This window comes from Nothobranchius furzeri, unplaced genomic scaffold (genome assembly GCF_043380555.1).
Source record: "Nothobranchius furzeri strain GRZ-AD unplaced genomic scaffold, NfurGRZ-RIMD1 Scf031, whole genome shotgun sequence".
Lineage (NCBI taxonomy): Eukaryota > Metazoa > Chordata > Actinopteri > Cyprinodontiformes > Nothobranchiidae > Nothobranchius > Nothobranchius furzeri.
This window is the reverse complement of record NW_027223048.1, coordinates 186593-202671: the sequence shown is the minus strand read 5'-3', so window position 1 is coordinate 202671 and position 16079 is coordinate 186593. Positions and strand designations below refer to the sequence as shown.

Here is a 16079-nt window from a genome sequence, read left to right as displayed (position 1 = left end):
CTCTAGTGGAAGATCCACAGACACTTCCGGGTTGAAGACCGGCAGGTCATTGGCCTCCGGTGCGGAGTCAGGAAGCAGGGGAACACCAGAGGCAGATGAAGAGCGCCAGAGCAGTTCTCAATTTCTGAAATAATTTATGACAACTGCTACCAATGTGGATTGTGGAATAAAAAGAGATAAACTGTTAGTTTTCTCAATATTGTCATTGCAATCGCAGCAGATAACGCCATCTGCCGGCTTAAAATGGTTATTGCAGTACATTTTAAACAACTTGGAAGTGAAAAGGCTGTTTGTCACTACAACAGATTTGGGAATGTAGTTTATTGTTAATAGATATTGTGATTTTACAACAATAAAGTTTTGTATTTTCTATATAGATTTATCACTCTCTGTAATGTGAAGGGACTCCAGAAGACTTAGAACACAATAAAACTTTATTAAAACCAAGACCTATGCTGTTTAGTCTTGTACCTCAAATCTGGAGAAAACTTTGAGGTTCTTCTCATCTATGATAAAGGAACAGAACTTGTCATAGTCATTTTTATTTTCAAAAGCAAAAGTCAAATGTTCTGCTGGAGAGTCATAATCATGGTCCTCGTTCCAGCTTTGAACTGCCTCAAGGACTTCCTGCTGTTCTTCCTCATCCATGGACAGAACGGATGGCACTTTAACCATTCCCTCGAACAGTGTTCCCTTTACCCACTCGGCTGCTGCCAGCGTGTCTGCCAAAATACTGCTTTCCTGTGAAAATGACAGACACACACACACACACACACACACACACACACACACACACACACACACATTTATATATATACATGCAATGTTTATGCATGTATGCTGAAAACCCCTCTTTGATTTCGAAGTAGAAGTTGCAAAATTCCCGGGACATCAAACACCCTCCGCCCTCACTGTAAATATATACATATGTACTATATACTATGCTTGTTATGTGTGCTTTACCTTTGGAGTGTCATCATTAATGGCCAGTTCTGCTTTTCTGTGAGGTCAGAGAAATCATGGCGTTTCAAAATTTCAGCTTATTATACATGCTCCTAACAGGAGTCAGCACCCAAATGTTACTATACCCTTCATTGTCAATGAATGGCTTGGTCTTCATAAGCAAGTCTTCTGCTTGAAAACGGCAGATGACATTTGTAGTCTGCACCCACTGAATCAGAGCCTATAAAACAATTTTACATCAAATTAATTTGGAAAAAGTTAGAATCTACATTATGCAGATCTTTGACCACATTATTATTGTGAAGGCACTATTTTCTGTTGGTGAAAATGTAATTTTAGCATCCAACTTCTTCCTGCTTGTGTTACAAAACATTACAAATACTAGTAAGTTGTGTTTTTTTATATTTATAAGTGTCATATAAACATACCTCGGGCAGAATAACATCTGTTATGAAATGAGGATCCACAGATGTAGTTCCTGAAAGTGACAGGACTCTTTCCAAACGCTGGATGATTGTTTCAGTCTGGAACAGGAAGTAATAAATATAATAAATGAACAATAAAATTATACAATTAATTGGGAGGTTGGAGAGAAAGTCATTAAATTCTTTAGTTCTGTATAACTTCCAATGTACGTTCTTGTCAATAACACATTATTTATAAATTTTACCATGGCCAATTTACACCTTATCCTGTAGAATAAATCTCTGTTTAGTAATTCTTCTTTTAGTAATATTGTATAAATTTGTATTTGTATTTACTGTACATATTTAGAGAGTAACAGGGACGGTGCTTTAAGTCCAGACGCTTTTCTTTCAAAGCTCCTTAGACTACAATGACCTGGATGACTGAGAACCTTCACAGACACATTCTATATGGTATTCTATATGGTTCCACAAACCAAAATATATTTTCCAAAAGGTTGGAGGATTAGAATTCCTGTTAAAATGTGACTTTGAAATATATAAATTACCAATCAAACTATCTGACTTCCATAAACAAATTCTGCTCTACTGGAAAATGATATTCAGCCACAACTTTACACCGCATAGCTCCACCTTGTGGAATAATAGAGCCATTGTAATTAATAGGAAGACTAAATTCAAAGAAGAATGGTATGACAAACAGATTTTATATGTGACAGATTTGATGGATAAAAATGGCAATTTGTTACAATTTGAATGTTTTGTCGAAAAATTTAATTTTAAATGCTCTGTTAGAGAGTTTAATCAAATCAGTAGAGCTATTCCACTTCCCTTAAATTCATGATTAAAAATACCTTGCTTAATTCAAATGTGGTGATTAAACTTCCTGAGTTGAAAATTGGCAAATTTAAATAAGGTGAACAAAAATGTAAAAACAAAGTACTTGGAAGTATGTTAAAAATAGTTATTCTATGATATTGACAAATCAAAGAAAATAAAAATCACAGGAAAGGAAACTACAGCCATGCAGCTATCTTAAATGGCCAATTGCACCCAAGTTGAAAGAAATTCAATTCAAAATAATACATAATATCAATCCAGCTGCCGAAACATTAAGAAAAAGATTTAATTTTGAAGTGAACCGGTGTGTCTTTTGTATGACAGAATGTGAAACTATTGAGCACCTTTTCTTCTCGTGTTCAGTAACAACTGGTTTTTGGGAGGATGTTTATCGATTATTAAATATTGAGAGAAATGATGTATGGCTTAACAAATCTAAAGTGTTGATCTACATGGATGCTCTGCCAAAAAAGATATCCAAAATGGTGAATATTATTTTCATCATGGGAAAATACCATATACATAAAACTAAATGGAAAAACAGCAAGCCTAACATTAACCATTTTAAAAATGAAATAAAACAATTTACAACATCTCTAAAAGTAGTATCAGAAAATAACCAATCTATAACTGAGTTGTACGAAACAATGTCTGAGTTTCTTGTTCTTTAAATTACAGTCCAATGAATCAAACATGTTTGAAATATAATGCTGAAATATCAACCTCTGAACATTTTTTGTTTGTTGATGATATTTTATTTTTATTTTATTATTATTTTGCATCATAATTTATTTTATGGTGTAGTGTCATGTGGTAATTGTTGCAAGTTCTAAATGTAATTTTCATGTTCCTCATCTGAGGTCATTTGTATTTGCTTTATTCTTCAGTACGTTGAATGTAGGTTACATTTTAAACTGAATGTATGTGAAAACGAAGATTGAAATAGTTACAAAAAAGTTGTTTAAAATGTACTGCAATAACCATTTTAAGCCGGCAGATGGCGTTATCTGCTGCGATTGCAATGACAATATTGAGAAAACTAACAGTTTATCTCTTTTTATTCCACAATCCACATTGGTAGCAGTTGTCATAAATTATTTCAGAAATTGAGAACTGCTCTGGCGCTCTTCATCTGCCTCTGGTAATCCCCTGCTTCCTGACTCCGTACCGGAGGCCGGTGACCCGCCGGTCCTCAACCCGGAAGTGTCTGTGGATCTTCCACTAGAGCTGTCACAGATTTGTCTGGGGGAGCAATAAAAATGATGGAAAAAATAAATGCATTAACGCTTCTGATTGCATTACACTGTATATGCCTGGAGTGACTGGGAAATGCATTTGTAAACCGCTTGAAATATTTCAAATATTTTCGGTGACAGCCTTGTTTGTTTTGATTTTGTTAATAAAGTAAAAAATAAAAACGTTGGCATGATGAGGCCGATGATGCAATAAGTGCTGCAATTACTGAGGTCACTACAGCCTGTGGCAGCCGCAGGTACCGTGGCAGCAGTGGCAGGTGCCACTAAAAGTCGTGGCACCACCTGGAAGTGTCTTGGCAGCAGTGGCATGGGCCGTGGCAGCTGTGGCAGCAGTGGCAGCGGCCATGGCAGCAGTGGCATGTGCCACTAAAAGCCGTGGCACCACCCGGAAGAGTCAGAGCTGCCACTGCAAGTGCCACTCGTGCTGCCGCTGCCACAAATCGCTCCTATTACCTCACAATAAAAGAGATGTATTGAGTTTGCGTCCTCTCTGGTCCTGGAGAAAACATGTCACAACCCGCGGCTCTCCCATCCTTCTGATGCGGCTCTCTGTGCTTGTAAAATAATGAATGGATATTTAAATAAAATGTTTTATATTTTACTGAATTAATTTTATATCTGTAAGTCAATTCTATGTAAAGATTGTCTGCGTAAACCTGAACAGGTCCAACCCGGTCTTACTGTGAGACCGGGTTGACGGGTCACCCTTGTGCGTAATCATAGGCGCTTCCTGGGCTGAAGAGATTCTGGGATTCTCCTCCTGGATGTGTCGCACATTGGAGACAGGAACAAGCACTATTCAGCCAAAGTTTCATAATCAGGGAACATTTTCTAAGGGACAAGTCTCTCTGAGAGACAGGGTTTGGAAAACACTCGCTTCAGTGGGAGGAACCTTCCCGCATGCGCTCTGGTTCTGCGATGCGCTCCAAGCCCCTCTCCACAACTTCAGCTCGCTGTGCACATATGCGCTGAGCAGCTCAGATGTTCAGATGGGAATCTTTTCTTGGGTGATTTAGCTACATCTGCGATGTGTGTAACGAATAAAATGTCAGTTTGTCTGCATGCGTCGGGATAATTCTTTCTATTCTTTCTCTGTCAAAATAAACGGCCAAACACGGTAACTATCCGGTCGACACAAGCCCTGCTTTAGACTGTTTTGTTTGCTTGTGAAAATTGTTGGAAAGAGATCAAATTTAACTTGATTACCACCAGAGCCAGTGCGCCGTTATCTCCGTGACGGTAAACGAGGGAAAAACAAATTGATCGGATCCTGCTCGTCTTTTAACACATTGGTCAGGATTGACGCACTTTGTTTTCATTTAGTTGGTTAAAAAAAGTCAGGCTCGGGTCGGGCCAGAGAATCCTGAAAACCTTTTCGGGCCGGGTCGGGCTGGGGCTCAGATTTTAGGTCCGTGCAGGGGTCTAGGCAGAGGTGTTCAGCAGAACATCCTGTGGGGCGTGTAGATGTTGGCTGGAGGAGGGAGAGGTAGAGAGCCGGGGGGAAGCGCAGGAGAGGGAGCATAGGTGGAGAGAAGCGGGGCGTCCTGGTGGATGGGGCACTGGGTTGAGATGAGAGGTGGGTTATGGAGGTTGGTGATATGGTCCGCGTGCTGAAAATCCAAATCCTGGAGTAGAGGTAAGTATCTAAAGAGCCCGACAGAAATCCTGACGAAGGGTAAAAATCCAAATCAGTTCCAGGCGAAGCAAGAAAGGTCAACATCCAAAAATACTAGAGCTAAACACTACGAATAACATTAATCCAAGAAATACTAGAGATAACTCGAGTGGCTGGCTACTACCACGCTGAGGCAATCTTCCGGCGTCGAATTGTGTCCTCCATCCACCTTAAATAGGAAAACACCCCGCTGATCAGGAACAGCTGGGCCACTCCCTCTCCTGGCAAGAGACTCACAGATGGTTAAGAGGAAGAGAGTACTCACCCCAGCTCATGACAGTAAAGGTAAAAAGGTATCTGATTAGAAGGCGTACTGAGGCCTAGTCCACACGTAGCCGGGTCTTTTTAAAACGAATATCCGCCCCTCCAAAAACTTGCGTCCACACCACCTCGTTTTAAAAATAACTCTGTCCACACGTACCCGGATAAATACGTTGTTAAGGACATGCCAGACCTGTAGGCGGCAGTACTTCCCCCGTTCTTAACCTCGTCCTTCGTCTGTGGTCTTCCGCAAGCAGCAGTAATTCTGCTTGCGAAAACAAACAAGCAAAAAGCGCTTGGACGATTGATAAAGCGAGCGCAGCTCTGAGGGCATCCATGCTGTCGGCTAGTGTAAACACAGGTCGCACACGTGATGTCAGCATTTTTTTGTCACGGAAAGTGACGTTGCGGACCTTAAAACTCCGGTTTTGTCTGTCCACACGCAGACACCCAAAACGGAGAAAACGCAGATCTTCACTTTGGCCGGAGTTTTTAAAAAGATCCGTTTTCGTGTGGATGACAGGCCAAAACGTAGAAAAATATCTACGTTTTGGCAGATCCCCGGCTACGTGTGGACAGGGCCTGAGTATCATCTGATCTAATATTTTTAAAATGATGACATCAAACAGACAAACATTAAGAAGTTATGGGCAAATATTTGTATTTTAAAGTCTAAAGGGGGAAAATGTAAAGGAATAAACAACATAATTACAAAATGAAAAACTTTAGGCAAAACTTAGACACAAACTGAGGACAATAAATTCCTGGTATACAGGGATTATTTAGTTGTCTGAAAATGTAACACGTTTAAAAAAATACCGCGATAATACCGAAAACCGTGATAATTTTGGTCACAATAACCGTGAGGTTAAATTTTATAACAATAACCAGCACAAATCATCACTTTGGAAAAGTCACACCAGGTCATCTAGAAATCTGATGGAGGACATGCAAGTGAAACTGGAAAAATGTAAATATTGTGTAAAAGTCCATCTTTTTCAGTAATGCAACTTAGACTAAGAGACCAAGAGCGAGCCACCCCAATTATGTTGCCATGACATGTCGAGATGTGCAGCAAAACATGAAGTTACGCGTCACGCTGACGTCACTCAGAAGACTCAGAAGATTAAAAAGTAAGTAAATAAATAAATAAAATGAATAAATAATAAATTCAATCAAAATAAGCCCCACCCACCCACTATCTCTCTCCCATGCTTATTTCTCAGTGTGGTCTCAGGGAGCTGCTACAGAACTCCATCAGTCAGTCCATCACGGGGACACGGGGACAGTCTAAGATCTTCTAGTCGTGGGCTGGTGTAGAAACTCCCACACCCGTTTTTCACACAACAGGAGATGTTTTAGAGCACTGGTCCCAGGTGGATGAATAGAATAGAACAGTAATGTCAGTGGGGAAATTCATTTGCTAGAGCAGCACAAACACTTACAGAAAAGAAAAAGGAAAATTAATAAGATTAGAGGTAAACACACAAAGGCAGTAAGCTATTATAGTAACCTTCAACCACTAAAAACAACCAATAACAAAACTGGGTATCCAGAACTATGCAGCAGGGACACAAACATACTACATCCGGTAATGAAATAATCTCTATGTTGTTTTTAACAGCAGCTGATTTATGTATCATGGTTTTAACTAGATTTTGGCTGTATGACTTTTTGTTTTATCTATTTTATTTTTGCTTTTATGTCCTCAATTTAATATATGGCGCCTTAAGATTTATTGTGAAGCAATGTCAGCTTTTTAAATCCTGTACAAATACATTTTAACACACATGTCTTGTTCCATGCTGCACGTGCTTGCGTCTGACTGGGCGCCATTAATGAGCAGTGAAAATACAGACAGCGCCTCGCTGACCAGTGCGAGCCAGGGAGAGGAAATGTCAGAGATGGTTTTTACAACAGCGTGATGAAGATGTTAGGTGCATGGGTGTATTTTCTGGTTTTATTACAGTTGTTTCATTTTCTTTCAGAACCATTAGAATAATGTCAATATTTTAGGTGCAGTACCTGCAAACAGGCACAGGAGGGCGACATTGGTCCAACAGACGGTTTACATTTACCTGAAACACCGTGGTTAAGACAACTGACTTCATCTGCCTGATTTCATGTTCCTGATATTTTCTAATGACAGTTTTTCTGTTTGGTCAGTCTTGTTTTCTCTACTTCCTGGATTCAGCGCCAGAAACCATTGTCCACCCCTTTTACGTAACGTGGAAGCAAGCCCTTGTTGCCATGGAGACCTGCCGTGTGCTACGTTAACTGCTGTTCTCCCTCTACTGTTTTTGCTGCATGTGCGCAAAGTTCACGTATTTACTTTTACGTGCTTCATTGAGCTCGTATTTACAGGTAGGACTGACATTTCTAGTCTTTAGTGTTTAAAAGTGTTTCATTAGAACCTGCAGAAGCAGCTAAACGTTCTTTCTGTCACAACTGGACCGGACCGGACCCTCTGGAGACAGAAACCCGACACACAAGACGGCCACAGCGTTCACGCATGCGCAGCAGTACAATTGTAATGGTCTGCACGCACGGAAGCGCAGGTGGCGTGATGACGTCACAAAGCCTTTATGACTGACGCTGGCAGCATGGACATATACATAAAGGTCTGCAGTCAGTGGTCAGTCAGTATCAGACTTGCTTTGAAGAAGGAGGTTGGACGGATTGTTGCTCTCAGAAAACTTGTTGGTTTTGTGTAAAATACATCTTTTAACAGCTTCCTTCAGAGAAATCTGGTGCATTTGGTGAATATTTATAGCTAAATTATTCACTGCTCGGAAATCCTAGAGTGCAAAATGGTCTTTGTTCTGTCAAACAGCCAACCAGCTTTCCAGTCAGGGCTAAGGTCCTCTGAGCTACAGTCGCTTCACAAACGACGCAGATATGAACTTCTGGCTAGCTACAGAGGAACTAGCTTCGCAGAAACACAAAACCTGTGTCTGTCTGCATCAAAACCTGACAAGTCTCGTCAGATTCAGCCCTTTGAGGAACCAAGTGTCTTTTTCAAGACAGTCGTGTCTGTGGACACCAGTGGAGGTTTAACATCCATCTCCAGCAAAAACTCCTCTGTTTTACGGGCTAATCGACAAGACCAAAGATATAAAATGCTGGCAAGGTACCGAGGAATTTCCGTAGTGGAGAAAAGACAGACGTCCTCTGTCCAACTCCAGGATACTCCTCACTTTCAGCTGTTGGGGAAAAGAAAGCGTTTGAGTGACGGAGGTCACGAGAACTCTGACTTCCCCAGCGCTGCTAAAAGGCTGCGGCTGTCAGAAGGCACACCTCAGCAGAAACGTCCCACTATGATCCGCCTCAAAGGTCGTAGGAAAGGGACGGATTCAGGACCCAAAAGTGTCTCCGAACCCCCAAAAACTGCATCTACCATCAAGTCTGAGCAGCCTCGAACTCCAGTAATCTGGATTATTGGATCCAGTTACATCAGACGGGGTGAAGAGGCGGCTCAGCGGCAGTTTGGGACAAACTTTGGACTCAGAGCTAAGGTCCAATGGTTTGGCAAAGGAGGCATGCGCTGGGGCGGTGTCCTTCCCAGGTTTTACTCCGAGGCTCCCACACACGGTCCTCCAGATATTCTGGTCATCCACGCCGGAGGAAACGATCTGGGTCTCGTTTCCCCGGTGGAACTGGCTTCTCAGATCCAAAAGGATTTGTCCCACCTCCATAAGGACTTTCCGGAAATGAGAATAGCCTTTTCCGCCATCAACGAACGGCAGTCGTGGCGATACGGGCGACCAGGAAGAATTAACAGCAACAGAAAACAGGTTAATTCTTTACTGAGGAGGGCCGTTAGGAGCTTTGGGGGCCTGGTCATCGAGCATCCTGAGCTCAGGTTCTTCAACAACACCCTTTTTCTCCCAGACAGAGTGCATTTCAGTAAGAGAGGAAACAGCTTGTTTCTGGGCAGCATTCACTCTGTTCTGGAGAAGATTCTGGCTCAGAGGTGTAACACCTGAATGTGTTACGCCTTAAAAAGATAACAGCTGACAGAAAAGGGCAAATGGACGAGCTTCTCGTCCAGCACCAAAAAAAAAAATAAAAAAAAAAAAATCCAACTAACTCTGCCAGAGTTTCCCTTTTGGGTCACTTCTGCCGGTCCCAAGCCCGGATTAAAGAGGAGGGGTTGGATTATAACACAGAACTAAATCCACAGTAGAGGGATTTTACTCTTAAGAAATAAAATGAAGGCAGGTTATGACATATACAAATATATTTAGTAAACATTTATAGTTTCTAATCAAACACGTCAAATATAAAACTATTTATTATACAATACAGTACAAACTAGGAATGGGATGATCTACCTAAACTCACGATACGATGCACCTCGATATGTCTGAGGCACGAAACGATACGTCACGATACGATATCAGATAAGAAAAAAAAGAAAAAAAATATTACTGTATAATAACAACTTGTTTATTTTTTTTCCAGTTGCACACAGGGAAACACAAGGCCTAACAGGCCAAACACAAACAGGAACACCCTTAGTGCTGCTTAGGGATGAGTACCGAATTCGGTACTTTTTAAGGTACCGACCGAATTCCACAGTACCGACCGAACACCGATTCACGTCATTTCAAACGGTGCCACGTTTCGGTACTGCCAAGACAGGTGCGCATGCGCAAGAGCATTATGTCGCCGGTCCCTGCGAGCCAGTTGTAAACAGAGCAAGCATGGTAGAAAGAAGAACGCACGCTAAAGCTTGGGTCCACTTCACTAAATGTGATGGGTAACTGGGTGATGAAACTAGCGACAGACAACGATCTAAGTGAGACATCCTCATCTTAATCTGCTCCAGTAGGTAAATAAAATGTTTAAGATAACGTTACCTTGATTTGTTAGCTTCCGTTTCGCTAATGGTGCGTTCGCTTTCTCCTCGGAACTCCGAATTTCCGACTAGAAGAACATGAACGCGCTCTAAAGTTTGGCTTTACTTTACTAAATGCGACGGGTGAATGGGTGAAGGTAAAACCAGCGACAACGATCTAAGTTTGATCCATCATCGTTTTAATCTGCTCCAGCAGCTAAATAAACTGTTAAAGATAACGTTAGCTTGATATTTTAGCTTCCATTGCCACCGTTATCAGCTAATGGTGCGTTCGCTTTCTCCTCGGAAATTCTAACTTCCCAGTAGGAAAAATCATATGAAAAAGGACGGCAAAAGGAATGAAGATACACAGTAAATTTAGTTCACAGTAAAGATGTTTGCTTCAGTTTAATTATCAGCTTATAAAACTACAAGGACGAAGTTAAAATACAAACTTGTATGTTATTTATCATGATATTTATCAAATATGGTTATATATTGAGAAAAATATATATTTAATTATAAAAGAGAATTAAAATAATAAACACTCAAAAGTATCGAAAATTGGTACCGTTAAGTACCGGTATCGACTCGTAGGTACCGGGAATTAGTACCGGATCGATTCAAATGTCAAAGGTACCCATCCCTAGTGCTGCTATAGGCCTTGGTTATCTTATCTCAGGACTGGTTCTTCTTCAAAAAAACTAACATATCAACATGTTCTGGTGTAATCAGTGATCTCTGAGCAGACACAATGTCTCCTGCTGTGGAAAAGACGCTCACTGGGCACTGATGTAGCAGGAATGCAAAGGTAGGCTTTGGCAAGGGAGGCAAGTATGGGGTAAGCATAAGCATTAACTTTCCACCACTCAAGTGGACTTCTGTTGAGTGGGACGGGAATCCCACTCCTGTAGGAGAGTATCTCCATTTCAATCCCTCTGCTGGTCTGCACTGTCTCAACAGTAGTGTAGGAGCTCCCAAGGAGATCTTCCAACGCTGTCTTCTTTGGTGGGGGAGGCTGTGTTGCATCCTGCATCTGCCTTTCTCCTTCTACTGGCTCTTCCTGGCTCTGCTCTGCTCCCTGTGCTGCCTCAACCATGACCCTGGCCTGCTCTGCTGCTGCCTCTGATGTTGAAGCACTGGCCCTAGTGGTTCTTTCATCAGTGTAACTGGTCTGAAAATAAATAAAATAGAAAAACTAGTTAAACATTTCTGTCCTTCACTCTCATTCACTCTCTCTCTGATGTACTAATAAAAAAACATGAGAAATAAGTTTTCAGACTCTGGCCTGCACATACATACAGTTACACACATGCAGCAGGAAACCTCTTTTCCCCCAATAAAAGTTAGCCTACCTGGTTGCGCTGCTCATGAAGTGCTGAAGCTTTTTCACATATTCTGGCATAGATGCACTCACGTTGTTCATCATTCAGATGGGACAGGCTTCTGAATCGTGGGTCAAGCGCTGTGCACTCCTGCAGCACGTCATTACAGTCCCCGGTGCATCGGTCCGAGATGTCGAGTAAGATTTCATGTTGGCGATGGTCTGTGTGTCATTTTCGTTTGGTGACATGCTTTGCTCGATCATGTACTTCAGTGGCATTATCAGTGAAACAGTGGGCTCTTTTTCATCACAGACAACAGTTGTGGCTGTCTTCAGTGGCTTAAGCAGTTTCACTATGTCTTCTACATCTGATATATCAGTGTGATCCAGAGTGTCGATTTCTCTCGCATTCCTTCGGATTTCTGGGCAGCTCAACGCTGCTGAGACAGCTGCTTGCTGCTCCAGGTAGCGCGCCAGCATTTCCTACGTGCTGTTCCACCTGGTCTGGACATCGGTGATGAGTTTATGCCGAGGCAGTTACAACTGGGTTTGCTTGTTGGTCAGGATGTCATGATCTGCCCCAGCCTCCCTGAATGTGTCACTCCTGCCCTGATTAGCCAAATTGTTCTCTCCTGCCCCTGATTACTCTGCCCATGTGTTCCTGATTCCCTTGTGTATTTATACCTCCCTCCTGGTTGTTGTCTTTGTCGGTTCATTGTCGTTGTCCATGTTCGTTCGTCCTGTGCTCCTGTCCTACAATAAACATCTTTTTATTTTTTACATCCGTCTGCCTGCTCATCTGCCTCTGGAACCCACCACCACACATGGTCTGCCACCTCCACCCGCAGAACATGACAGAATGAACCGACCAAACCTGGACCTGTGGTGAGCTAACACACCTGTTCCTGGAGGATTATTTTTTCTTTTTGTCCCTTTCAGTTGTGGGAGATTTCTGGCCTGGAGTTTGTGTTCGGCGCATCCTACCTGTTCTCGGGGTGGTCGAAGTTCCTCTGGGAGATCCTGGCGCATCCTATTTATCTTCGGGGTGGCCAGGGTCGTTCTCCTCCAGCTGTTTTAGCCCCGTCCCATTCGTCTCCTGAAGCCGCGGATCCTGGAGCCTCAAGGGAGCTACACCGCCTACGCACGCCATTATTCTCCGGTGTGGTAGGGCTGGTCTCCCCGCTCTTCTCCGGCTTCCCTTCACCCGAGCCTCCGCTGATGGACCCAGCAGATCGGATGTGCACCTGCTCTGATTGGGATGTCGAGTACCTGCCGCCGAGCTGGGCTTCCACGCGTCGCTCCCGCTACTCAACCACTTCCTGGTCCACGCCTGCAGGTTCTCCACGCAGCAGTTCCTGCTGGGGCCTATGCCTGCTGCTGCAGTTCCTGCTGGGTCCCATGCCTGCTGCTGCAGTTCGTCTCTGTGTTCCTGGTGTCCTGTGTTCCTGGAGTCAAGTGTTCCAGTCAAGTCATCGTGTCAAGTCAAGTCATCGTGTCCAGTCTAGTCAAGTCATCGTGTCCAGTCTAGTCAAGTCATCGTGTCCAGTCTAGTCAAGTCATCGTGTCCAGTCTAGTCAAGTCATCGTGTCCAGTCTAGTCAAGTCATCGTGTCCAGTCTAGTCAAGTCATCGTGTCCAGTCTAGTCAAGCCATCGTGTCCAGTCTAGTCAAGTCTACGTGTCCAGTCTAGTCAAGTCTACGTGTCCAGTCTAGTCAAGTCTACGTGTCCAGTCTAGTCAAGTCTACGTGTCCCCTGTGCCCAAGTCTACGAGTCCCCTGTGCCCAAGTCTACGAGTCCGAGTTTCCCTGGACTGAGTTCTTGGACATGTCTGAGTGGTCGTAAGACGGAGTGCCGCCTGAACCAAGAGGCCTCTGCTCCGCAGCCTGGATGGTGTTCCTTGTTCCCTGGTCTCGTCTTCTGTGTTCCCTTGTCATGTGTGCCCTGGTCTGGTCTTCGTTCGTGTCTCCTGTGTTTTGTGGCTTGTGGGCGTCTGGTATCCGCCCCTTGAGGGGGGCGGTACTGTCATGATCTGCCCCAGCCTCCCTGAATGTGTCTCTCCTGCCCTGATTAGCCTAATTGTTCTCTCCTGCCCCTGATTACTCTGCCCATGTGTTCCTGATTCCCTTGTGTATTTATACCTCCCTCCTGGTTGTTGTCTTTGTCGGTTCATTGTCGTTGTCCATGTTCGTTCGTCCTGTGCTCCTGTCCTACAATAAACATCTTTTTATTTTTTACATCCGTCTGCCTGCTCATCTGCCTCCGGAACCCACCACCACACATGGTCTGCCACCTCCACCCGCAGAACATGACACAGGACTGCGGTGGCCGTGGTGCTCTTGTGAAAAAATGTAGTTATTCTTCGCACACGACCAAGAAGGCGCGCAACGCGGGATACAGCCAAGCCTCTCTTACTGGCCAGATTCACAACATGCGCCAAGCACTTGATGTGAGGGTGGAGACCGCTCTCTCTCACAGCAATGTCCATGTTGCTCGCGTTGTCTGTGACACAAGCAATGGTTGTGTGTGGCCTTGTTAGCTCCCACTCACTCAGTGAATTTCTCAACACTTGAGCTATGTTAACACCAGTATGACTTTCACTTAGCTCACGAGTTTGCAACACAAAGCTTTTACTCTCCCATTTTTCGATGATGACTTGTGCCGTAATGGTGACATAACTCTGTGTTGCACGCGAGGTCCAGCTGTCGGTGGTCAGAGCGACGCGGTCGGCATGTTTTAGACACTCTTTCACGCTTTGTTTCGTTTCATTGTAAATTCCCGGGATTACCTTCTCTGAAAAATGTCCCCGGCATGGCATCTTAAACTTGGGCTCCAGCACCTTGAACATTTGGATGAATTTTCTGTTCGCTACTATGTTAAATGGAGCCATGTAGTCCGCTATGAACTCACCAATGAGCCGGGTTATCTGTTTTGCACGTGGACTTGATGGAGGTAGAGTTGGTGTCAGTGCTTGTTTCATGGTCAGCTGTCCTTTCGGTAGGATTGTTTTCGCCAAGGCCGTCTTCACATTTTTATGGTAACGTTGAAGGTGGTGGTTCATGTTTGTTGTGTTGGAGGTGGTGTACGGAATGACAGCATAGCATAGCTTACACACAGTCTTGGTCTTTTCCGTTACTCTGTTGCCGTTATTGTCTTTTTTAACCGGAAAGCCAAAATACTGCCAGACAGATGACCTGTATCCAGGAGGAGCATCCTCAATTTTGACCTCATTTGACTCCATTGTTCTGCTCTTTCGGGGCAAGGCAGTTGGTGGCACCAACTTGGTGCTAATGCTAATATTTGTTTGCTCGCTGTAGCCTGCAGTGTTGTTGTTACAACATGCGCTGTGACTTAACGTCATGACGCACTGCACCGTTCCCCGGATGTTTTTTTAATTTATTTTATTTTGTTTAGTTTTACCCTGCTTTATCAGCAGAGATGGTGCTATCAGCCTGCCACCATAGACTGTGGGCCTGCCCTACTACTACACAAATCATGCAGCAGTGCCGACTAGCCTAATTTCGTGGTCCATATTTTTTTACCTCGATGCATTTCGTCACATTTTGTATTGCGAGTTTTGGCCAAACGATATTTTGTCACATCCCTAGTACAAACCCAGTGGCATCAGGGCAGCCAACTCTCACCAGAAATGAGCTCGACTAACTGCCGGCAATGCGGACCGAGCTCTGACACCAGTCGTACAGGGTCCTAACAGCCCGTATCAGAGGGCCTGGTACCCCATAATCCTGAAGTACCCCCCAGAGGGTAAGGGCTGTTAGGACCCTGTACCCTACCCTGTACCCTACAGGTCCAGTCAAGAAAAGGAGTGTTGCAGGTTTGATTTCTGATCCCATGGAAATCTGTGTAGAGCTGCGTGAGTAAAAACAAAACATTTACCCACTACTAGACACCACCATGGCCGTATCTACCATTGAGGACCTTGAGGTCTGGACCTCGGTATTTTTTCTGCAGAATATTTAAAAAATAATCTCTAACTGTGCATTTACAGCATTTACTTTTTAGAAAACATACTTGTCTGATTTTTGTTGAATTTTTAAATCATTGAAATGTTTGTAGCTCCTACACTGTAAAAGTTGTTGTCACAAAATCATGCCTGCTGGTCAACAGTAACCGGCTCTACATACTCCAACAAGCACGTTTGTGAAAAAAATACATCTCTGATTTTTCATTTATTTTACTGTAAACTGTAGTGACACACAAATGGCCCCTGCTGATAACCAATTTCCTAGTACTCTTTATCAATACTTTCAAAATGTAACAGTCAAAGTTTTTATTTTTGGATCATTAACACTTGGTCATTTGCATATGAACGTTTTTACGAGGTTAAATAATTTGATCAAAACAATGCACCTGCTCATCTCTGCTTCTCCAAAAACAAATCACAAATCAAATATGTCAACTGAAAAGGCACCATACACTAAAATGTACCACACACACACACACACACACACACACACACACACACACACACACACAC

General features: G+C 43.3%; 1 protein-coding gene across 2 annotated transcripts; it reads right to left on the bottom strand.

Annotated features, from left to right (window-relative positions):
- Positions 1 to 304: 304 nt before the first annotated feature.
- Positions 305 to 16029, bottom strand: LOC139064477 (E3 SUMO-protein ligase ZBED1-like). 2 transcript variants are annotated; one of them, XM_070547796.1, is made up of 4 exons: positions 10283 to 16029; positions 1392 to 1487; positions 1089 to 1183; positions 305 to 1000 (listed from the first exon to the last, which is right to left on the bottom strand). In XM_070547796.1, the coding sequence occupies exon 1, from the start codon at positions 14940 to 14942 to the stop codon at positions 13809 to 13811; it is 1134 nt and encodes a 377-aa protein (XP_070403897.1). In that variant the 5' UTR covers positions 14943 to 16029; the 3' UTR covers positions 305 to 1000; positions 1089 to 1183; positions 1392 to 1487; positions 10283 to 13808. The 2 variants fall into 2 exon arrangements, with proteins under 2 accessions (XP_070403897.1, XP_070403896.1); XM_070547795.1 differs by having other exon boundaries at positions 305 to 1487.
- Positions 16030 to 16079: the final 50 nt, after the last annotated feature.

Bases quoted from the DNA above. Each gene is read 5' to 3' on its own strand.
- LOC139064477 (XM_070547795.1), bottom strand. From the start codon at position 14,942: ATGACGTTAAGTCACAGCGCATGTTGTAACAACAACACTGCAGGCTAC.